Source organism: Verticillium dahliae, genomic scaffold, assembly GCF_000150675.1.
Source record: "Verticillium dahliae VdLs.17 supercont1.10 genomic scaffold, whole genome shotgun sequence".
Classification (NCBI taxonomy): domain Eukaryota; kingdom Fungi; phylum Ascomycota; class Sordariomycetes; order Glomerellales; family Plectosphaerellaceae; genus Verticillium; species Verticillium dahliae.
Window position 1 is genome coordinate 766,256 of NW_009276922.1, and position 21,014 is coordinate 787,269.

At 56.6% G+C, this 21,014-nt stretch overlaps 6 protein-coding genes across 6 annotated transcripts; 1 reads left to right on the forward strand and 5 right to left on the reverse strand.

Moving 5' to 3' along the window:
- Window positions 1–12: 12 nt before the first annotated feature.
- Window positions 13–943, reverse strand: VDAG_05519 (phosphoglycerate mutase family protein; the record flags this gene model as incomplete). Its single annotated transcript, XM_009652414.1, has 2 exons — window positions 13–212; window positions 376–943. 2 exons carry the CDS (start codon window positions 941–943, stop codon window positions 13–15), a joined length of 768 nt encoding a protein of 255 aa, XP_009650709.1.
- Window positions 944–1,234: 291 nt separating this feature from the next.
- Window positions 1,235–2,543, reverse strand: VDAG_05520 (uncharacterized protein; the record flags this gene model as incomplete). Its single annotated transcript, XM_009652415.1, has 2 exons — window positions 1,235–1,492; window positions 1,689–2,543. The coding sequence occupies 2 exons, from the start codon at window positions 2,541–2,543 to the stop codon at window positions 1,235–1,237; spliced, it is 1,113 nt and encodes a 370-aa protein (XP_009650710.1).
- Window positions 2,544–3,256: 713 nt separating this feature from the next.
- On the reverse strand, window positions 3,257–5,743 carry VDAG_05521 (vacuolar protein sorting-associated protein; the record flags this gene model as incomplete). The annotated part of the gene is made up of 4 exons (XM_009652416.1): window positions 5,530–5,743; window positions 5,334–5,470; window positions 4,998–5,254; window positions 3,257–4,942 (listed from the first exon to the last, which is right to left on the reverse strand). The coding sequence occupies exons 1-4, from the start codon at window positions 5,601–5,603 to the stop codon at window positions 3,257–3,259; spliced, it is 2,154 nt and encodes a 717-aa protein (XP_009650711.1). The 5' UTR covers window positions 5,604–5,743.
- A 938-nt stretch (window positions 5,744–6,681) lies between these two features.
- VDAG_05522 (ubiquitin carboxyl-terminal hydrolase) lies at window positions 6,682–9,594 on the forward strand (the record flags this gene model as incomplete). The annotated part of the gene is made up of 2 exons (XM_009652417.1): window positions 6,682–8,679; window positions 8,731–9,594. 2 exons carry the CDS (start codon window positions 6,682–6,684, stop codon window positions 9,592–9,594), a joined length of 2,862 nt encoding a protein of 953 aa, XP_009650712.1.
- A 1,073-nt stretch (window positions 9,595–10,667) lies between these two features.
- On the reverse strand, window positions 10,668–12,898 carry VDAG_05523 (long-chain-fatty-acid-CoA ligase; the record flags this gene model as incomplete). Its single annotated transcript, XM_009652418.1, has 3 exons — window positions 10,668–10,754; window positions 10,819–12,367; window positions 12,456–12,898. 3 exons carry the CDS (start codon window positions 12,896–12,898, stop codon window positions 10,668–10,670), a joined length of 2,079 nt encoding a protein of 692 aa, XP_009650713.1.
- A 1,469-nt stretch (window positions 12,899–14,367) lies between these two features.
- Window positions 14,368–18,286, reverse strand: VDAG_05524 (uncharacterized protein; the record flags this gene model as incomplete). The annotated part of the gene is made up of 3 exons (XM_009652419.1): window positions 14,368–15,332; window positions 15,384–17,637; window positions 17,696–18,286. 3 exons carry the CDS (start codon window positions 18,284–18,286, stop codon window positions 14,368–14,370), a joined length of 3,810 nt encoding a protein of 1,269 aa, XP_009650714.1.
- Window positions 18,287–21,014: the final 2,728 nt, after the last annotated feature.

A 21,014-nucleotide genomic window follows, 5' to 3' on the forward strand; every position in this document is an offset into this window, starting at 1 on the left:
AGCACGAAAGACCTAGTACTGGTGCTTTAACAGGGGCCCAAACTCGCGGTAAAATGTCTGCTTCAGCTCCTCGAGCTGCTCGCCCGTAGGCCTGGCCTCCTTGCTCCTCCTGGCCCAGCTCTCGTCCGTCTCGCGGAGCAGCGCAGCAGGGTCCTCGCCCGCGGGGTCCACGAACTGGTACGAGCGGAACTCGCAGTTTTCCCAAGCCGTAGCTGCGAAAGGAGTCAGCGATCACTCCCGAGGTGAAAGGCAAGTGGAAGAAAAGGCCAAATAGAGGGCCATAGAAAGATGGAGGGAGGATTTAAAAAAGAAGAAAGAATATGTAAAAAAAAAAAAAAAAAAAAAAAAAGGTCAGCAGAGACAAGCAGGACATACCTCTCGGCACCTCAATGCCGTGAAAGTCAGCGGTCAGGAAATGCAGGAACGCGCCGTGCGACACGGCAGCAATGTGGACGTCCTCCTCGCCGCTTGCGCGCGCCAGGTCCCGCAGGAAGAGGCGCGCCCTGGTCGCGCGCGCCTCGAGCTTGTCGAGGGTGGGCTCCCACGGCGAGGAGGCGCTCTCCTTGTCGTTCCAGCCGGCGGGGACGCGCGAGAAGTCGGCCCTGGCGCCAAACTCGGGGGCCACGACGGCGACGTCGGTGCCTGTGTCGCAGGGCGAGTTGCTGACCTCCTGCAGCTCAGGGATGGCGATGACGGGGAGCAGGACCGCCGGCTTGGGGTCCTCGGGGGTGGGGCCGAAGGAGTTGAGGCAGGTGTGGAGGGTGCGGCGCATGGGCGAGGCGACGAGGTGGGTGAGGGAGGCGTGGGCAGGGAAAGTCGCGCGGACGTTGGCGCACTGCTTGAGGCCGAGGTCTGTGAGGAGGGGGTCTGGCAGGGCTTCGTTTTCGACAGAGAGGTTGTGGAAGCCCTGGGCGTGGCGGACGAGGTGGATCGTGACAGGCATGTTGAATGTGTTTGGCGAGTGAGGCGAGTGGTGACAGCAGCGAGGATAAGTATGTGAAGAGATGTAGTGACCTGGCTGACAGGTGTTCGTCGAAGAAGTTTTGTGACAAGTGTGACGATGAAAGTTAGTGAGATCTGCACCTGTCCAGGACAAATAAATGCAGGCCAACGAAGTAACGGTGACGATGACTACAACGACGTCAGGTACATGTACCACCTCGAAGCAGCTGCAGATCCACAAGGTTCCAAGGTCCTGCCAGCGCCCTTTTCCTCCTCCAGTGGATGACTCAAATCACGTCCGGACCGGAGCTCCACTTGGCTCGTACTCTGGGTCCGAAAAGGAAAAGGCCGACTTGCCGGTGATCGGTATCCTTTCGCTCGGTGTCGCAGCAGCATTCGCCCTCCGAGCCCTGTGGCTGCCGTGGAGGCGCCGCCAGTCAGAGTGCGTGGCGGCTTTGCTGTTCATCATTGGCCGACGCCCAGACTGCCTGCCTCGGATTGCACTTGCCCCTCTTTTCTGAAGACGCCTCACAGATCCAAGGCGTCTCGGCTGTCACACAAATCCAAGGTGTTTCGACAACATTTCCATGTGCTGTTGCCTTTGGATCTTGCAATGAATGACAGTTGAATTTCACAAGCCAGCAAAAACAAACCCCAGGAGAAACACGCCCACCCAAACTTCCCATCCCAATGCAGCGTACCACAAACAGCCGCCCCTGTCTCTAGAAATCCCTCCAGAAATTCACTCCCTCTTCAAGTTGCTCCGGATCGAAATCTTTCTCGTCTCCCATCAACAGTGCCAACTCGCATTCATCCTCCCAGTTTCCCTCCTTTCCTCCTGCCTCTGCCAGTCTGGCACCTTTCTCTCGCTCGTCATGGGTACCCACGTCCGCCTCTGAAAGGCTCGCAAGCGTAGGCTGGGGGTCTCCCTGAAAGCCATAACCAAAGTTATCGTATGCCATCTCCAGATGAAACTCGGCAGCGGCTGTTTGGGCCATGGTACTCCAGCCCGCGAGCCCAATCCGTGCCGTTTTGACACGGATCCTCTTGGCAGCCCGCGCCGCGCCGTCGCAACTACCATCAGTGTTGTCATGGTACCGATCCAAGTTCCTGCGTTTGAAGCAGGCGAAGCCGTTGGCCCAAGGCGAAGGACATTCGTCATGAGGTGCGAGAATAACAGGACCAGCTCGTGCTGACGCGAATCCAGCAGCGATGACATGCGCATGTCGGCGGCACTCAAATATATACCGAACAGAAGGAGCCCTCGTAGTCGCGTTGGTACCAAAGACCCGCACCACGGCATCGTAATCCACGCCGGCTTCGCAGCCACCCCGGCGCCACTTCTGGCGTCTCTTGTACAGGCCGATATACGCCCGGGCTGTGGCGAGTTCCTCCAAGGCATCGTCGGCGGCGGCGGCCCCGCGTTCGAGGAATGCTTGGACCGTCAGCACGCAATACGCGTAGACGGTGGATGACATGGGCGCTTTGGGGTTGGTCGTCACGGCGGCGAAAAGGTTTTCGATCTCGCAGTTCCACAGGGAGCGTACGGGGTTGGAGAGAAAGCCCTGGGCAAAGCCGGCCGGGGTTGGGATCGGCGCCATGTTGAAGAGATGTGTGATGCGGCGCTGTGTAGGTGCAGACCGAGGAACGCTTTCAGGACGCGATTTCGTGGCTTGAAAATGAATAGAGCTTGAGACGAGTGATATTCAACAATCACTTCTTATGTTCGTTGTAACAATGAGCTGTCGAGTCCCCAAGAGGTGAATGGTGAAGAATGAGGGCAGTAGCTGCGCAGCAACCCATTCAGGCCCGCGGCTCTGGTCGCGGTCCCTATAAGGCACGAAGTACACATAACTCCGATAAGAAATTCAAGGTTGGCGGGTGAAAGCTGACGCTGATGCCTCTCTGGGTCAGCGAGACCCCTGATGGCTCAACTTTATACTGGGTAAGGAACGGCTGTGGACGTGGATGGCAGAATCTCGCCGTTTAATAGGTCCTCTCATTGAGACAATGAGAAATCAAACAGCACATCAAGCAGACCGAACGCGATTTTGGTTGCAAGCCAATTGTCCCTCTTGCACTTCCCACAAACACTAGCAACACACCCACACCCAGCTGACTCACAATATCTACCAGTTCACAAACAACTTCATACAGATAATGCAATTATTTGAGTAGCCTGCACTACAGTTTTGATCCCAACTAACTAGCAGGACCTGCTCCTCCACAACACGAACATCACAGTATCTTCACGCCCGGTGCGCAATTCTCGCTCAGATGCCCCTTCTCGGCGGCCCTTCTCCTTGCTGCTTCTTCACAGCTCAATCAGGCTTTCTTCCACAGCTGGCTGTTTTGGGGCAGCCTGTGAGGCCGGTGGCGCCGCCTCCTGCGGGTATCCAGGATATCGCTGCTGCTGCTGCTGATTGTTCCATGGTTGTTGCTGCTGCGAGGATTGCTGCGGTACTGAAGGCTGCCAGTAGTTCTGCTGCGAAGGTGGAGCTTGATGCTGATTAGGCTGGCCTGCAGGCGCGCTGCCCGGGGCAGGCGTCTGTTGCGGTCCAGGAGGTTGATGGTAGTGTTGTTGCTGTTGGAGGTTAGGATAGGGAGACGCATTAGGGTCAACGCTGGGCGGCGCTGATGATGGGGCGCTGGGTTGTTGAGGATTATAGTAGTATGATGCTGCCGCGGCATTGGGGTCGGCGGAAGGTGTCTCGGCGGGTTGGCCGTGACCTTGGTGTATATTCGTTTGCGTAGGTGGAGCTTCGGCTGGGTATCCTGATGGAGGGTACTGACCTTCAGGAGGCCCTGTCCCGCTCCTCCAACTATCGGTTCGCTGGACTCCCTGATGGGGATACTGTCCTGTAGGAGGACCCGAAGCAGCGCTCGTATGGTTGTAAGACGCATACTGTGGCTGTGGGGTTTGCTGGGGGTGTGGTGGGTACATCTGCGGCGCTTGTCCGTAGTCCTGTCGCGGCTCGCCAGTGTAGAAGTTCTCGGCCGCGCCCGGAACGCCGCCCTGGATAGATGGGTAAGAGGTTTGGCGGGGTGGCGGCATGTTGTAGCCTCCAATGGTGTGCTGGTGATATGCCTTGGAAAGGCGCTCCTCCAGCATCCTGTCGTAGTATCGCACCACGGTGGATAGCTTGGCGTGGAGGTCCAACAGTGTATCTGCATGCCTGATTAGTTTGGAAGTCTTACGACTTTGATCAGAGGTGAACTGACCGTGTTTGCTCATAGTCTCTCCATATGTCCGCGCAAGCTTCGGCCTTAAGGCACCGATGCTGTCATACAGCTCCTGGATCTGCGGCTCTCTCAAAATCGTGCCAGGCGGTTGCGTCTGAAGCCTGTCGACAAGCGTTGCGAACAGGTTGATGTTTTCGGCTTCCACCGGAGTCAACTCGTAATCGTTCTTCGGAAGTGCAAAAGTGGATGTCGCAGCAGACGGCGCTGTAAACGTTTGTTCCTTAAACGCGGCCGCATGTCGCTGCTTTTGTTCCTCCATATCAGCCAGCGATGCAGCTATGGCAGCTTTGAGGTCATCATCGTCATCCTCAGCCTGTCTGGCGGCGGCGGATTTGCCACCGGCGTTTGCGCCTGCCGGGGCGTTGACTTTCGGCTCAACGTATCCCTTGGAGTGGCCCTTGACCTCTTCCAGACTCATAGCCAACGCCTTCTTAAGATCCTCGTCGAAACCCTCGTCGGCTCGAGCGCTCCGTGGCTGCATGGCGGAGGTACTCCGTGTCTTGTGCGGATAAGTCGGCGTCCTGTCTTGCGACGCACCTGCCTGACTCCCGCGGCCGCTCTTATCAGAAAGCTTCGCAAAGCAGCCATCGTCAACACGGACTGCTTGGAGGATGCCGAGGTGTGGAAGTGGTATGGACTTGCTCGAGCATTGCTGGTCGAAGCAGTTTCCACAGTTTCGGCAGTGGTGTTTCCGGTTTGTGAAGGTGAAGGCAGTTCGGCATCGCATACAGACGTCGGAGTCTATCCATTCGGGGGGCTGCACCCTAGTTAGCAAGAGCCCCTTACACGATCATCGAAGAAAACCGGCTTACGGCGCTGCTATCAATCATGCTGCTGGAGACACTGGTCTTGGGAGGGAATTGGTGACCTTCGCGTTGCAGAGTTTTGTAGACTTCACCGATGTATCCCAGGTCATGCCGTCCTTCTGTAGCAGCTGCCCACGATTGCACAAGCTCAAGGATTTTGGCTTTGACCTCGGCGTTTACAGCCACCGCCCCCACAGCTTGGAGAAGTGACACCAGGTTGTCCATAAACTCTCTGGAGGCGATTTCGGCAAGGAAGTGGGTGCCTCCATTCTTGACACAGGTATCAGTAAGCTGCTCAGTGTTGTTAGCCTGGCGATTCCGTCGGAGAACCACGGATCAAACGTGCGTTGAGTGCGCTCAGCTGTGTATTCGGGTTGCGGTTGCCAATGCGCTTCTTCAAAGAGCGCATAGCCTCCTTAGGCTGAACAGTCTTGGATCTGATGACATCGGAGATCTCGAGATTCAGGGCAATGTCCTCGCTGCGGAAACAAGTGTTAGAATCACAGAGAAGGACGTGTATGTCAAGAGATGAACATACAGGCTGCTGCTGGTGGCCTTTTCGATCTGCTCGTCTAGAGCCGTGTTGGCGGATGAGGACCACCAACCCATCATGGTCGTCGGAGCAGCGTTGTCGTCTAGAGGCGGGGGTGATCAAGGGATGAAGCTGCAGATTGTGCGGCGTACGAGTAGGCGATCGAAGTGTTCCACGAACTGCAAGGCGATGGCGATGGCGATGGCGTCGGGGGTGAATGAAGTTTGTTTGCCTAAGTTGGAAGATGCAGATGTCAAGCTCGGCGTTTGGAGTCTGCCTGATGCCCGCGATGCTCAAAGCCACAGCTTGACCCTGCTCCGTACCCCGTACCCCAGCTGACTAAGTTGCTCATTGGCTGGCGCCGCCAGCTTCCAGCCTCCGGTGGTGGTTGGCCCGAGGCGATGACGACGTGCTGCGGCAACCGCCCCTCTTGAGCTGCCCGTTGCCTGCCACCTAACCCAGGTCACTTGACGATCAGGCAGCATGATACAGTACCTGTTAAGCTAGCGGGGACCTCTCTGTGGCGCAGGCTGCGTCACCTTCTGGTGCTTCGACTTCCTTAATTGTGGTGTGCCCCGCTGGGCGCCTGGCTCCCCGCCTGTCTTCAGGCTTACTGGCAGGCTCTAGGCCCTGTCAATCAGTGCAGGGAGCAAGGCTCCAGGGCGCTGCTTCACCTTGAGGCACGAATATGTCACCTTGGCACCTCTGTACTGTACTGTAGACGTACCACTCGCCCCTCCACTTCTCCATTGTGGAACCCCCCTCCCCTAACCTTGCCCCCCCCCTGTCGACCCAGATCGAAGGTGGCAGGCCTGCCACTGCCTCGGGCAGCTTTCCTTTGACAACACCATCACTTGTAGGCTGGCCAAGCCATCGCGAACAAAGGCGCAACCTCCCACGACTCTACCACGCCTTTGTTCCGAAGAATGCGTACGATTACAGCGTGATCTTTTGCGACTTGAGCGCTTTGCATCTCAATTTAAACCCCGACTTGACCGACATAACGAACCTGCGGCTGCGACTTGTCCCCCTCCGATTTACGTCCTTTTTACGATCACGACATGTTCTGGGCGCTCTGCATTTTGCTTGAAGATTTCCTCGGCTGATATGAGTTTCGCTACCTCTTCGATCACCTCCGCTGCTCTGCAACCCTCCACCATGGGTAGCAACGGAGGAATGGGTGCTAACCACCGTGGGACGCCGTTGCCACACATCGATGACTTGACTTCGCGGCCAGTCGACATGGACATGCAGCTACCTCTGCGCAAGATTCTCGAAAGAACCGATGGCGGTCTCAGGTCCGCCGAGGCACTTCGCGATTTCGGTCGCCCTGCTGAAGCTCTCCGCGAGTTCATCCAGGCCGCCACCATCACTGTTCGTCTGATACCAACACATCCCGAATACGTCTCGGTCCAGGCTGGTCGCCCGGAGCTCAAGCGCATGTACAACAACCTTCTGAGCAAGATCAACGAGCAACACCCTACATTCGAGAAGATCAAGGCTTCCATTATCGAGGATAACAAAAGGAGTGGTGTGCGGCCCCAGTCGCGCCCTGCGCAACCCGACAATCGAAAGGAGTGGGGAGGGCCAGGATCAGTGCCGACTGATACGAATGGCAAGCCGAAACCTGTCATCCAGCCCAAGCCTCCATCACTGCAGGGCCGTCCCGCGGTAAAGAACGTCAGCGATCTTCAGGCACGGTTCAAGAACCTAGGAGGTCCTCGTGCTTTCTCTGGACAGGATCCTCGGATCAAAACCCACCCACACGCTATCACGACGGATCATCCATCATTCTTCCAACCCGGCATAAATAATACAGACCTTCCCAAGCCGCCACAAGCTATCTTCAACCCTGCCACCGGAAAGACTCTTGAGGATGCCGCCGCCGCCCTGCCTTCAAGCACCAATTCATTATATACTACTGGACCACCATCTGTATCGGCGAAGTCTGGGTACCCAGGAACAAATGATTACTTTGGACCCGTCCGCACTTCCACGGGAGACTCTTCTGTTGGGAAAATACCCGCAGGAGGAACCTCCGAAGTGAAGACACCCCAACAGAAAGACACCGTGCTCAAGCCAAAATTCACGATCCCTGAAACAGAGAAGATCACCGTCGACGAACTGCTTAACTTGCAAAAGACTGCACGCGTGCTTCTCATAGACGTTCGGCCACGCGAGGCATATGACGAGGGTCACATACCATCGCAGCACATAATGTGTATCGAGCCATCCACCCTCGCTCGCAAAGACGTGACGGGTAGTACCATTGAGGAAGCTTTGGTTTTGGCGCCAGAGCAAGATAATGCCCTCTTCCGGGCGCGAGACACGTTTGACCTCGTTGTCTTCTACGATGAAAGCTCAACGAAACTTCCGAAGTATATATCGAAAAAAGAAGACGGAGTCCTGTTGACGTTGAAGCGTGCGCTGGATCTACTTTCTATCGGTAAAGAGCTACCCCACCCGTCCAAGCTGCTGGATGGAGGACTGGATGCGTGGACCGACACATTCGGCAGGCAAAACATAGCGACGACGTCGGACACTGGCAGCATACCGCTCATTCTTCGGAAGGCGCAGGCATCCGTCAGGCCGACCACCAGCCGCGTGAAATATCCTGGGTCCAAAAATATTCCCCAAGGCAAAATCGATGAGTGGAATCTGCGAATCGGCAACGAGGATCAAACCATTCGCATCATACGCTCGCCCGGAGAGCTCCTGAGGGACTTTTCTAGCACTGGCCAGCAGTCCATGGTGTCGAGCGCGCCCAAACAACCTCCTCGGCCTCTCACAAGCAACAGCATGCCACAAATGCCCCAGCGAGCCGCCGCAAAGCCAACGCTCAGTGGCTTTACCGACACCAGTTCAGCCAGCACAACGCAAGCCTTGATCAGCAAGTCAAAGAGCGCTGGTCAACACATGACTGGCCTCAATAACCCCCACAACTGGTGCTACGCCAACAGTCTGATCCAGTCGCTACGCCTGTCGCCTGGGTTCGGAGGAGAGCTGGCGAACAAGGACTGGGATAAACTGTATGTGTTGCCACGAAAGTCAGACGAGAAGAGTGACCACCCACGGTTGATGGCGCGCATCATTGCCAACCTGTTCTACTGGATGGCAGAAGGCAGCTTCCCTGTGATGAAGGCCCAAACATTGATGGTAAGCCCAGGATATAATAACAGCGAAATGATTGAAAGCTAACTCTTTCAGGACTATTCTCTGTCACTCTGCAACGCCAACTCTGTGCAGCAATTCGGCAGTTCCCGCCAGCAAGATGCCTCCGAGTTTATGACCTGGCTCATGGATGCGCTGCACCAAGAGACGAATACCAAGCGCGACAAGGAGGGCCAGGAAAAGTACGATAGCCCTGATATGCGCAATAACAAGTCCCTGATACAGGGCGCCTCGGAGTGGTGGAACAAGTATTCTGTCGCGAATCAATCCATCATTGATCGATACTGGCGGGGCGTCCAGGCTCAAGTGGTGACGTGCACCAAGTGCAACAACAAAACACTATCCTGGACTCCAGTCGACACGATCATGCTGCACATTGACAGCCCCAAGCTGCAGACCCTTGAGCAGTGCCTGAGCCTCAACAGCAACGAGGAGGTCTTGGATGGGTATCAGTGCGACAACTGCCACAGCAACTCACGCGCCACGAAGGCTGTCTATTACCCTCGCCTGCCGGAGCTTCTCTGCATCTCCCTCAGCCGCTTCAGCGTTGCCGAGGGTAAGGTCTCTCGCAATATTACCTGGAACCTCAACAAGCTCAACATGGAACCCTACACCGCTGACCACCGCATCCCCACCGATCGGACTGAGCATCCCGCGCCCCAGTATGAATACGAATGCTACGCCGTCATCATCCACGCGGGGCGCGATATCTCGTCGGGCCATTACTTTACGTACGCGCGCGACTTGACTTTGGCCGACTCGAGCATGTGGTACAAGCTCAACGACTCGCAGATCTCAAAGGTCGGAAGGCAACCAGAGATCTTTGGCAACAGCAACGACACGCCGTACCTGGCATTCTTCCGGCGAAAGCAGTCCGGCTCATCAGGAGGCAAGCTGTAGGCGTCTCGTCGTGGAGCACGAGGGGCATGGTTGGGCGTGCGCGTAGCTCGTACCCGAGTGTGTTTAGTGTGTATCTTGTCTTTCGAGGGCCAATACCCGGTATCTACGCGTCTTTGATTGATTGATTGATTGATAGAGAAGGAGGGGAGGGGCGCCGGCTCATTGCTTTCTCTGCTCTTTGCTCTTTGGACTTTTATTTTCAGGCGCTAGCATGGCGTCTGGGATGAGCGATCTCCGTTTTCTCTGTTTAGCAGCGGTGACGAAAGCGACGGCGGTGCATGGTCTTCATTCTGAGCGTGTGGCTGCATCCGTGTGGTGTTTGACGTGAATACTGGAATAAAGAAAGATGGAAAACACGCCCGTCTTTGATGATTCTTTGCCTCTTTTTCCTCCTTTGTGAAAAGTGACAATGGCTCTCAGTTCAGTGTGCCATGCAGTTTGCCCCCCTCTTGTGGTATAGCTTGCCGCCGCTGATGTATGAAGCCATCCCTTCAATCTGTTGGCTGACAGAGGCGCTCGCGGTGCTTGACCCGTCCTTTGTGGTCTCGCCCAGCCCAGAGGTGACGGATGAGGTTGGTCTGGTTTTCGGACCTTCATGGTGGCGGGAGCTACTGTAGACACAATGCGCCGGCCGGCCGTTGACACGTTGCATGTGTTTGTCCTGCTCTTACTCTGACGCCCCCTCCTTCTCCCATGTTGCCTAGCCGGGTTTGCGCTTAGACTTTCTGACTCAACATGGCACCGTCGTAGTGATCGGCGGACCCTTGAGTCTAAAAGGACCCCCATGACAGCAGCTACATTCCAGTAGCAACACAGCCGCGTTTCCCACAGTATGACATCTGGCCCTCCATGCATAGACGGGACAGACGATAGTGTCAGACATGAGTGCAATACAACAAGCGCTTCACGAAACAGCAAATATAAGTACAGGACGCCAGAGAAAAGTTGTTTTGCTGCGCGAATTGCCGTGTTTCAATAAGTAGATTGCACTCAATACGCCCTCATCCTGTCCCAGGTAATCCCGCCTCTGCTTCAATCACGAGCCACACCACACCACAGTACACCAGAGCCGCTTATTTGCCAAATGCCTTGGCAATCTGCGTCTTGTAGTGCGCCCGGAGCGCTCTCCTGTTCACCTTTTGCGTAGCAGTCACGAGGCCCTGGAGAAAAAACAAAGCCATTAGTACAGTGTCCAAAACGTAGGCCGGGGCAAGGACAACTTACACTAGCGGGCGTCCACTCGTCCTCAACGAGCACTACGGCGCTGGTAATCTCAATGCCGCCGAGTCCGCCGTTCTTGCCAACGGTGACAAGGTCCTTCAGAACAGTGTCCTTGACCTTGCGGTCAGAGTGCTGGTGCGCCTCGTCGACGCCGAGCTTTTGCGCCAGCTCGGTCAGGGTCTTTTCGTTGGGCGCGATGACGGCAATAGGCCGCGCGCTGTCGGGGTCCGTGTCGATCATGATGTTGGCGACAAACTGGCTGCCGCGGTAGACAGACTCGAGTTTCTCGAGGGCAATGTACTCGCCGCCTTGCATCTTGACAAGGTTCTTGACGCGGTCGATGACGCGGAGGTGACCAACGGCGTCAAACTCACCAATGTCGCCCGTCCTGAACCAGCCATCGGCGGTGATCACCTTCTCCGTCTCCTCCTTGTTGTTGAAGTACTCTTTGAAGATGGCAGGACCCTTGATGAGAATCTCGCCCTGGGGCGGGGTGCTGTCGGTCGAGTAGTTGAGCTCTGGGAGGGAAACGAGCTTGATGTCGGCGGCGGCGGGGACGGGGCCGATGGCGCTGGATGTGTACTCGAGGGGGTCGCCGAGGGCACCATTGGCGCCCGTCTCGGTGAGACCGTAGCCCGTGAGCATGGGTGCAACGGTCATGGAGAGGAAGTGCTTGGTGCCGTCAGAGATACCACTGGCACCGTTCATGGTGAAGCGCAGACGACCGCCCGTCAGCTGGCGAACCTTGGCGAAAACGACAGAGTCGAGAACAGTCGCGAGCGGCAAGTTGTTCTTGCTCATGAACGTCTTGTAGTTAAAGGCGCCCCAGAAGAGGGCCTTGGTGACGGCGCCAGCACTGTTGACCTTGGCTTCGATGCCCTTCTTGACAGTCTCCCAGACCTGAGGCACGCCAACCATGACGGTCGGTCGCAGCTCGCGCATGTCACCGGCGCAGTTTCGCATGGAGGTATCGGAAAGCGTTCGGGGGTTGCCGTAGCCGAGGGTGCCGCCGATGAACAGCACGATGTTCTCGAGGACCATCTCGAAGATGTGGGCGAGCGGCAGGTAGGCCAGGATGTACTCATTGTGGCTGACACACTCCTCAACGTTGGTGTAGAGGCCAGTGACGGCAGCCAACACATTCTCATGCGTCATTGGCACGCCCTTGGGTAGGCCGGTCGAGCCGGACGTGTACATGATGCAGAAGAGATCTTCGGGGCTGGGCTCGACAGGGTCAACGGGGTTGTCCTCGCCCAGCTGGCGCACCTCCTCAATGCTGTAGAGGGTGGTATCGGGGTTCGCCTTCTTGAAAGCCTCCACCTCATTGCCGGTGGCAAAGTGGGAAGCATCGTTGTAGATCAGGAACTTGACAGTCTTGGCCTTCTTCAGCGGCCTGGTGGCAGTCTTGAGCAGCTGGGGGTCGATATACATGGCGTCGGCATCGGTCTGGAGGAGGGAGTGCTCCAGGCCCTCCTCGCCGAGGGTATCGTAAGCGGTGACGAGAGAGATGGACTGGGAGCCGCAAGCGTGGGACAAGGCCATCCAGTTGAGGCTGGGTAACGTCGGTGGTCAGTCACGGTGTCTCGGGAGCATGAGCGCGGGGGGATTGGGTTCCGCGTAGAATGGAACGGGCTGCTTACTGTGTCGTGGCATAAAAGTGCAGCCTGTTGCCCTTGCTGAGGCCCAGCTTACGCAGGCCGGAGCCCAATTGAAGAATATACTTGTGCAGCTCGGTGTAGGTCAGGAAGGAGAAGGGCGACAGCTCGAAGAACTGCCACTCCTTTTCGACCTCCTGGATCTCGCCATCGACATTCTTGGAAATCTTCTTCGTCTCCTTGTGCAGCTTGATCAGTTTGCGGGTGCCGGCGGCAGGCTCGTTGGGGTAGACGCGGGCGCTGCGCTTGACAATGTCGTAGATGGTGTTGACGTCCTCGGCGGGGCGCTTGCGAAGGCCATCCTTGGCTTTGGGGCTGCGACGAGGAAGGGTCTCGCCTTCAACCTTCTCGTAGCCAGGCGCTTCGATCGTGAAGGGTGGCTTGTGCACCTGGTACAAGGGCATGATACCCTCCTTGTAGTTCGGCATGGCGGCGGCGGCGGGTTCGCGGAGGAGTATGCTGAGGAGGAGGACAAAGGTGGCAAAGGCGATGACGACAAACTTGGAGCTCGGAAATAGAGAGAGAGACGGAATGGTGGAGGATCCGCAAGGGGATAAGAGCAGAGAGTAGATGGAGGAGAGAAGAGGAGTAGGCCTGACAAGGTTCCGGGAGCCAGGTAGCGACGCGAGGCTTGATTGATATTGGTGACGGTTGGGCCAAGTCTGTCCACGTCCAAGCGAGGCAAGCCAGCCAGTTCGGGTTGGTGAGGAGCTGGAAGGCAGAGGCTGAGGTACCTGCTGTGCATTAAGGTAGGTACCTTAGAGGTAGGTAAGCTGGGGTTGGGGCACAGGCTGAAGTGGAGGCTGGTCGGCTGGTGACTGACTTTCCACTGGAGACGGAGCTCCACTGGAGACGGAGCTTCACTGGAGCTGGGGGTGCGTGGGTGCCCGTGGTGTAACGCCAAGCCGCAGGCTGCTTGCCCCCCCTTCCCTCCCCTACATAGGTATAACAACCTCCAGGCTCCAAGGCTCCAGGCTCTAAGGCTCAGGCGCCCAAGCCCCGGATTCGAGGCAATTGCGTCAAGTTTGCGTTGGGATCCGCTCACTGAACAGAGGCGCAGGTCATGCGACTAGCCTCTCAACATGTCTAGGCGGCACCCTATCACTTTGATCCAATTCAATACAGCCAACCCTACGCTCCCTGGGTAAGGTACCGTACGGGGTAATGTACACGTATGAAGTCAACACAGTCGATTTCTTCCTCTCAAATCACGTCCTGATGTGCCGGTAGAGCTCGCCAAGACTCAATGCATCCATTCCATACATGCAGCCGAGGTCTCCCAATACTTGCAATCACGAGCTCGTTGTCGCCCTGAGCCTCGGTGATGACCCTGGCCCTCGCTTGCGATTACCTGCTGAGGTACCCTACCCCAATCAGCCAAGAGACCACTTGCCCGTGGGGAGGATGCCCCTCAACGCCACACTGCAGCAAAGGGGGGCGGGGGCTACGCTCTCTGCATGTGCAGTTGTTACCTCACATGTTGCAGCTAAATCTACAGTAGATGCACAGCAATGACAGATGCACAGCAACGACAAATGCACGGCAACGACAGAATGCACGGCAACGACAAGGTGGGAATAATGCTTCTTTTTCGCCTTAAATGCGGTTCAACTAACAACTTCATGTGATCCTTTCGTCAAGATCCTCGTAAACTCTTGGATTGGACGAACGGACGAGCTGGTTCCTCAATCTTGCAACATGGCAAGCTCCACGTCGTGGACCATCTCCCAAGTCCAGAGAGCACCCATTTTTTGCCTATCCTGCACGCCCAGATGTGCCGAGATCCCGCAATCTGTGAATGAAAGACTCTCATTGTATGCTACAACCCGGCGCGCCAACTCGTCGCATGCCGGGACCGAGACCCGGCAGCCATGTCATTTTTTCGGACAATGTCCTTCTACTCGCGGGGCTCACGGGGAACCTGACCCTCACGGACGGCCGCCAGGATGAGGTCCTTCGCCTGCTCGACACCCTCAGCAGTGCCGACGACCTCGATGGCCTCCTCCTGAGAGTCGCTGCGAGGCACTGTGATCCTGCAGCCGCTGTGCTTGCGGATCGTGTTGACGGTGCTGCCGCCCTGACCAATGACGAAACGGTACGTCTTGGGGTCGGGAAGGATCAGATAGCCGACAGTGGTGTTCTTGCGGGCCTCCTCGATCGCCTTGTTGATGCTGGCCTTGGCCTTCTCGATGCCCTCGGGGGGGCCGCGCAGCACCCAAGCAATGTCGCCCTCTTCGGTGGAGCCGACGCTCTCGACCTTCCAAGAATGAGCATCGGCCGTCGTCTCCTCGTCGTCCGTAATCAGGGGCAGAGCACCGCCGTTGGCGCGAGTGGCAGAAGACTTGGCTGGCACCGACTGTCCGTCGTGGCTGACCGTGACCTGGTGGTTGCTGCGCAGCTGACGGAAGATCTGGCCGTTGTTCGAGACGGCATGGTGGAGGCTGCGGGGAACCTGCAGCGCCTCACCCTCCTGCTCCTTGACCAGCGAAGCAATGTGCTCCTTGGCCTTGGCCACGTTCTCGGAGCTGCCCGTAAGCTTCACGCCAGTCTTGCCGTCGCCTTGTCTTGGCACATCGATAGAAACCGACAGCTGCGTCTCGAGCTGACGCTTGGTCTCGCCACCCCTGCCGATAAGGGTCCTGTGCTTGTCGGTAGGAACCTCCAGGATCTCGGTGACCTGGTTCTCCTTCTCGGATACGATCTCCAGGATCCGCGCGCAGATCTTGTCGACAACATCCGTGCGACCCTCGACCTTGACGGTGTTGGCCTCGGCGTCCTGCTTGGGGAACTGAATGGTGCGCGCGAGCTCGCGACGGTCATCAGAGCCACCAGCCTTGACAACGATGTCACGGAGAATAGAACCTACGATATGTCAGCATTTCATGTCTCGATCTTCCATCCCGCACAACGTACCTCCGGGCCCGATCAGGTCCCTGTGGAACTTCTTGTCGACCTCGAGCGTCTTCACAACGGTATCCTCAAAGATAGCACGCTTCTCTTCAATCGCCTTCTTCGCAGCAGCAACGGCAGCCTTAGGGCCCCTGATCTGGATCTCGGCAGTCTCGGAGTTGCGCTCGCCGGGAACGTCAATCTTGGCTCCAGTGCTCTGACGCAGCTCATCGAGGGCAGCACCGCCCTGTCCGATCAGCGAAGGGACCTGCTTCTGTTGCACAGTCACAGTGGCAGTGAAAGAGTTGTCCTTGAGCCACTGGAGGTAGGAGAGAATCTCATCGCGAGCCTCATCCGCGCCCTTGCGAGGGCCACGGATAACGACCTCGTCAGGCTCCTGGTGACGCTTAGGCTTGCCAGCATCGCTGGCAGCATCGGCGTTTGCGGCGTCCTCCTTGGGGGCCTTGGCAGGTTTAGGGAAGTTGATGACAACCTTGTACTTCGTCTGCAGGCGGTTGATCACACTGCCCTGGGATCCAATGAGGTCCTTGTGGAACTTGGGGTCGACCTTGATGATGTGCGTCGCCTCGTCGGCCCAGGCCTTGCCCTGAGAAAGGATGTGAGCCTTGGCAGCCTCGGCCTTGGCCTTAGGACCCTTCAGCTCAACCTTGCCCTCGTTAACCTGGATCTCGACGTCGAAGCGCTCACGCAGCTCATTGATGTTGCTACCGCCCTTGCCAATGAGGTGGTTGGCGAACTTCTGGGGGAAGTCAAAGTCCATGGTGAAACCACGCTCCTTGTCGTCTTGCTTCTCCTGTTCAACAAACTCTTTGATCTTGGTCTCGAATGAAGTGACAGCAGAAGCGGGACCACGGACAGTGACAGTCGTGCCCGTCGAAGAGACGCGCACGGGGATCTGATCAGCAGCACGCTGAGCTTGCTCCTTCTTGATGAAGCGTCGAAGACGCTCGTGGAACTTGTGAGGCACGTCAACAGAAGCAGCAGTAATGTTTTCTTGCTTGTTGATGATGTCGAGGATATGCTTGCTCGCCTCTTCAATGCCCTGCTGAAAAGCCTTGATCTCGTCGGCCGAAGGGGCACCAGGCTTAATCTCGGGCTTGGATTCGGTAGCCGAGGGTCCCTCAAACACAAGAAGAACGGGGCCATCGCTGTCCTCGGCGCCAGGAAGGATAACGTGGACGCCGTGAGACTGCGTCATGCGAGGAGTGACGTCCTTACGGAGATATGCGTGGAAGAAGGGGTCGACGGGAATGGCCGAGAGTCTGGAGGGAGGGAAGGCGTTCACAAGGCTGCTAATGCTGCTCTGAGCCTTCAAGGCATTCTTGCCATCACGTGCGTACAGCTCCCAGGGAAGAGCACCGCCATCGGAGGCACGAGGGGTATTGGCGTGGAAGTTGTGAGCCTCCTCAAGCTGAGCGAGAAGGCCACGGTGACGCAGGAACCTGGTGACGTTTCGTGCGTGCTGGGCACCGCCACCAGGAGCGTTCTTGTGGAATCGTGAAATGTCGAGCGACGAGCTCTGCATGTTCATCGCCAGGTCCATGGCGTGCTCCATGCCATTGTCAATATGTTGCGGGGGACCAATGACAGTGATGGTGTCGTTGTCGCCATCGTCAGGCAGGAAGATGGCACAGCCAGTCTCGGACAAGAACTGATCAGCAGTGACGCCACGGGGGCCAATGATGAACTGGTGACGACCAGGCTGGATAGACACCTGCTGCATCAGGAGCTGGTCGTGCAGCTCCTGAACACGCCGATCGATGGCGGAGCGGGCGGCCTGAACGGAAGCGCGGTCACCAGCAAGCGAGATGTGGTTGTCACGAGAGGCGGGCACAAACGTAGGGCGCTGTCCGGGGTTGGGCACAGCGGGGAGAGGCTCCGAGGCCCACGCCTGGTACGGCGGAACGCGAATCTGAACGCCATCGGTCTCGAAAGGGGCGAGCAGGCTGTTGTTGGGGCCGGCAATAAAGGGGTAGAACTGCGCGGGGATATCGCGGAGCTTGGTCGTGGCACTGGCGCCGCGGTCACCAACGATCTTCAGAATCTCGTTACGAGCTGCAGCCGCAGAAACCGCATTGCCTTCCACGATGACGTCAATAACGGCATCGTCGTCATCATCATCTTGGGGCACGTTCTCATCCTGCTTGGGCATCTGGATGCGGGCACCCGACTTCTGCTGCAGGGCCTTGATGGTGGAACCCTGGCGACCGATGATGTGGGCACGCGCTGACTGGGGAATGGGAACCTTGATCGTTTGCTGCGAACCATTACGCGTTAGCTACAGCATGGAAGAAACTCGTGAGTATAATTCATACCGTCGTGCCAATCTGCTGGACCAGATCCTTCAGGGCCTGCTGCGCAACGTCCTGCTGGCCTGTGGCCTCAAACTTGAGTCTTCCGTTGCTAGAGGTCGACATGGTGATGTTGGCACGGCTCTTGCGGTTGATGTCCTTGATAATATCAGGAATCGGGCGGCGCAATTGGCCACGCGGAAGAATGTACTGCGGCTCGAGGACGAGGTTCTCGACGTTACGGCCAGGGATGTTCAGCAGGGGAGCACCGCCCCTGGGGGTTCCGGTACCAGAGCCTGGGGTCGAGGTGCGCGAGATGCCGTTGGCGGGCGAGGCGCTCCTTCCGTTGGTGTTTTTCGCACCCCAAATAGGGGCAACATTGGCGCTTCCCTTGCCCTTTCCAGCTCCAAGCTCGGGGAAAAGGTCGTGGGACTGGGTGTCGAGGCGCTGGTTGGGACGCTGGGTCTCCTTGGGCTTCTCGGCAGCCTTCAGGGGCAGATCCTCGTCAGGCACCTCTTCGATCTCCACGTGGTGGGGAACGTCGGCGTGCTGGTTCATCAACTTCTGGGCGGCCGATAGCTCGCCCGTGTTGATGTCGCTGCTGGAAGAGGCCATGATGATAATACCGGTAGACTTGGGTCGCTAGAGAAGAGGGGGGGTGGTTATGGGATCTGGCCAGTACTCTCATTAGAATTGACGGCTGTAGAGGAGAGAAATGGCAGACTGGGAGGCGAGCAGCAGCACTATATTTCACTTACAAAGTTGCGGCAGTACTTTCGAATGTTATTCTCGATGTGGCGGTTGGCTCGTGAATGGGGGAAAGCTGGGGTAGGGAAGGTAGCTATTGACCTTTCCTAGAACATTGCGTAGTGGCAATTGTATGGAGTAGATTCGATAGACGAGCCAAAGAGAATGGCAAGCACCAAGCAGATGAGCAGACGTCGATCTGGATGGATTGATGATGAGGAAACTGGTTGAGGAGGAGGGGGTAAGGGGGGAGGTAGATCAAGATGAGGTGGAAGGTCGCCGAGGACTGGATGCTCCACGATGTTCACTTTGAATTTCTGCTGGGGGGGCCAGACCAGGATCCTACTTCCAGAAGGGTCGGGGAGGTCGAGCAATGGAATTGAGCCGAACCCCTTGGCACGTCAGCCACTGCCATTGGTAACGTTGTGGGTTCTCTTCACTGCCAGTTGGGATGGGAGACAGTCACGTGCAGCACGTGCTGTGGCGCTTCGGAAGGGGGTTGAAGCTTGGGATTCACGGAAGTGGGTGATGAACCTCATGGCCTGACCCAAGCTTTCTGCACCAAAGTCTGTCTTCCATGTTCCAGCATGGAAAGAGATGTGGGATATGACCATATATATATGGCTAAATGTACGCAGCCGAGGTCCACATTGAAAGAACATGGATGTCCTGGATACAAGTGTACCCAGCTGAAGATGTCAACGTGAACCAGACCTCCTAGACAAGGGAATGTCACTATATTCTGTTGGCAAATGTGCTTTTTCTCACTGCCGCCGAAAAGCCTTCTTTGTAACAGAAATTGCGTGTCGCGTCACTCTTCTTTGCAGTGTTGGAGTAGGGGCAGGTGGCCCTCAGGGTCGTGCACAGTCACACAGTCAGTCCATAGGCATCAAATGGTACCCCACCTCCTCCAATATGCTTCAAAATCCGAGAGAGGGCTCTCAATGTATGACACCTCAAGGGGACCCAAGAATTTTTGAAGTCTTGTTTTGAACTTGGGAAAAGTGTTTCAATTGATTCACCAACTGATTCAAGAAACCCGCAATAGCTGGCCATCAGTCTCCGAGTCCATGTTGAAAATTGAGTACAATCCCTTGTTGGCTGACACCAGATCTTGTTCGAGACTTCATCTCGCAATACATATCAAACATGCCCCCTTTTGGCGGGTGAGATTGCCGTCCGGCACCTACCCGTCCCCCGCCTCGGATGGATTCTGAGCCTATGGAGCCAATGATCCAAGAAACGGGCCGGAACGAGCGTTGCACTACCTGTCACACAGCTCGGTACTACTGACACCCGAATTCAGGACGGTATTGCCGTTATTTCAGTCACTTGCGAAAAGGTATGTAAGGACTTTGTCTCTTGTGGAGCCACCACGAGGTGTTGCCTCCGAAGCTGCAACGGCGATTGACCACATGATTTGTGTTGGGTCTAGGTGGTGCCCTAGAGCAGTACCAGTCTAAACATACGTATTGGGCCAGGTTTCGCTGCATCCTGCAGGAACGCTTTCGATCGTGACAGTCTGCATGACAGTCCAAATGCACCTAGACGACATCGACCAAGCCTAGACACGCGATGCCATGACATGACATCTAGCACAACGTTGTCTCAGGATCCAATGCGTGACGTTGAGAAAAGAACCGCCTTAATCTATCATGAGATGTGCGGCTTGTTGGGCAAGAACAGCAAGACGATAGACCTTCGAGGGGCATGAAGGCAAGCACGCGCATTAGCACAAGAAAAAGAGGGATACCACGGCGTTGCCAGTGCGGGATGGGACTGGGGATATCGGATGGTTCGGTGCGCCGCGCTTCCTCAAACCAACAAGGTGACGTACGTGTGCTGCGCAGTCCTCTCTGCCCTGTCGAGACATGCAAAGCCGGCAGCATCCGATGTTTGATTGGAACAGGCCAATACACTCACTCGTCGCGGGCATGGTGCAACACGAGATAATACGGGCCATAATACGGGCCAGGCGTCTGTAGACTGAGGGTGGCAATTCGATGCGACTGAAAGGGAAGGGGGGAAGCAGGGCAGAATCTCGTAAAGTAAGAGCTTCGCCTCCGAGGCGATGAGCTGTCGGAGCTTACCCGCACCACACATGATTCCGAAGTGCAGGGCATAGCGTGGAGATCCGGGCTTCGGCGCATGCCAGGGCGTGATACCGATGCGTCATGTTCTTTTCTGGGCCCTGAATCTTCCAAAATATGTCCATCTCCCGGGCCATCAGTGAATTGACATGTTATCGTCGAGCGATCGAGAATGGGAGGTGGGGGCGCAATGATGCCATGGCAGGTCGCACACTGGATTTCTTGGTAGGACCCTCGTCAGTCAAGTTTGGGACCCTGCTGGGCGCACATGGGTGGGCATTTTTCTGGTCACAGTGCAGGGCGACCAGGCGGCCAAGCGGCACGACTGATGTAACTTGTCATCTACAAGTGCGCATATATGCCGGTGCACGAATAATGAGCTATTCTTCCATACATTGCAAAAATGACGATCTTCGAAGAGTTCGGGGTGTATGAATTGTGCGCACTTTAGAGTGGGATCAAGGCAGACACAGTTTGTAAACAGTGTGGGGTGCTCTGCCAGGCAC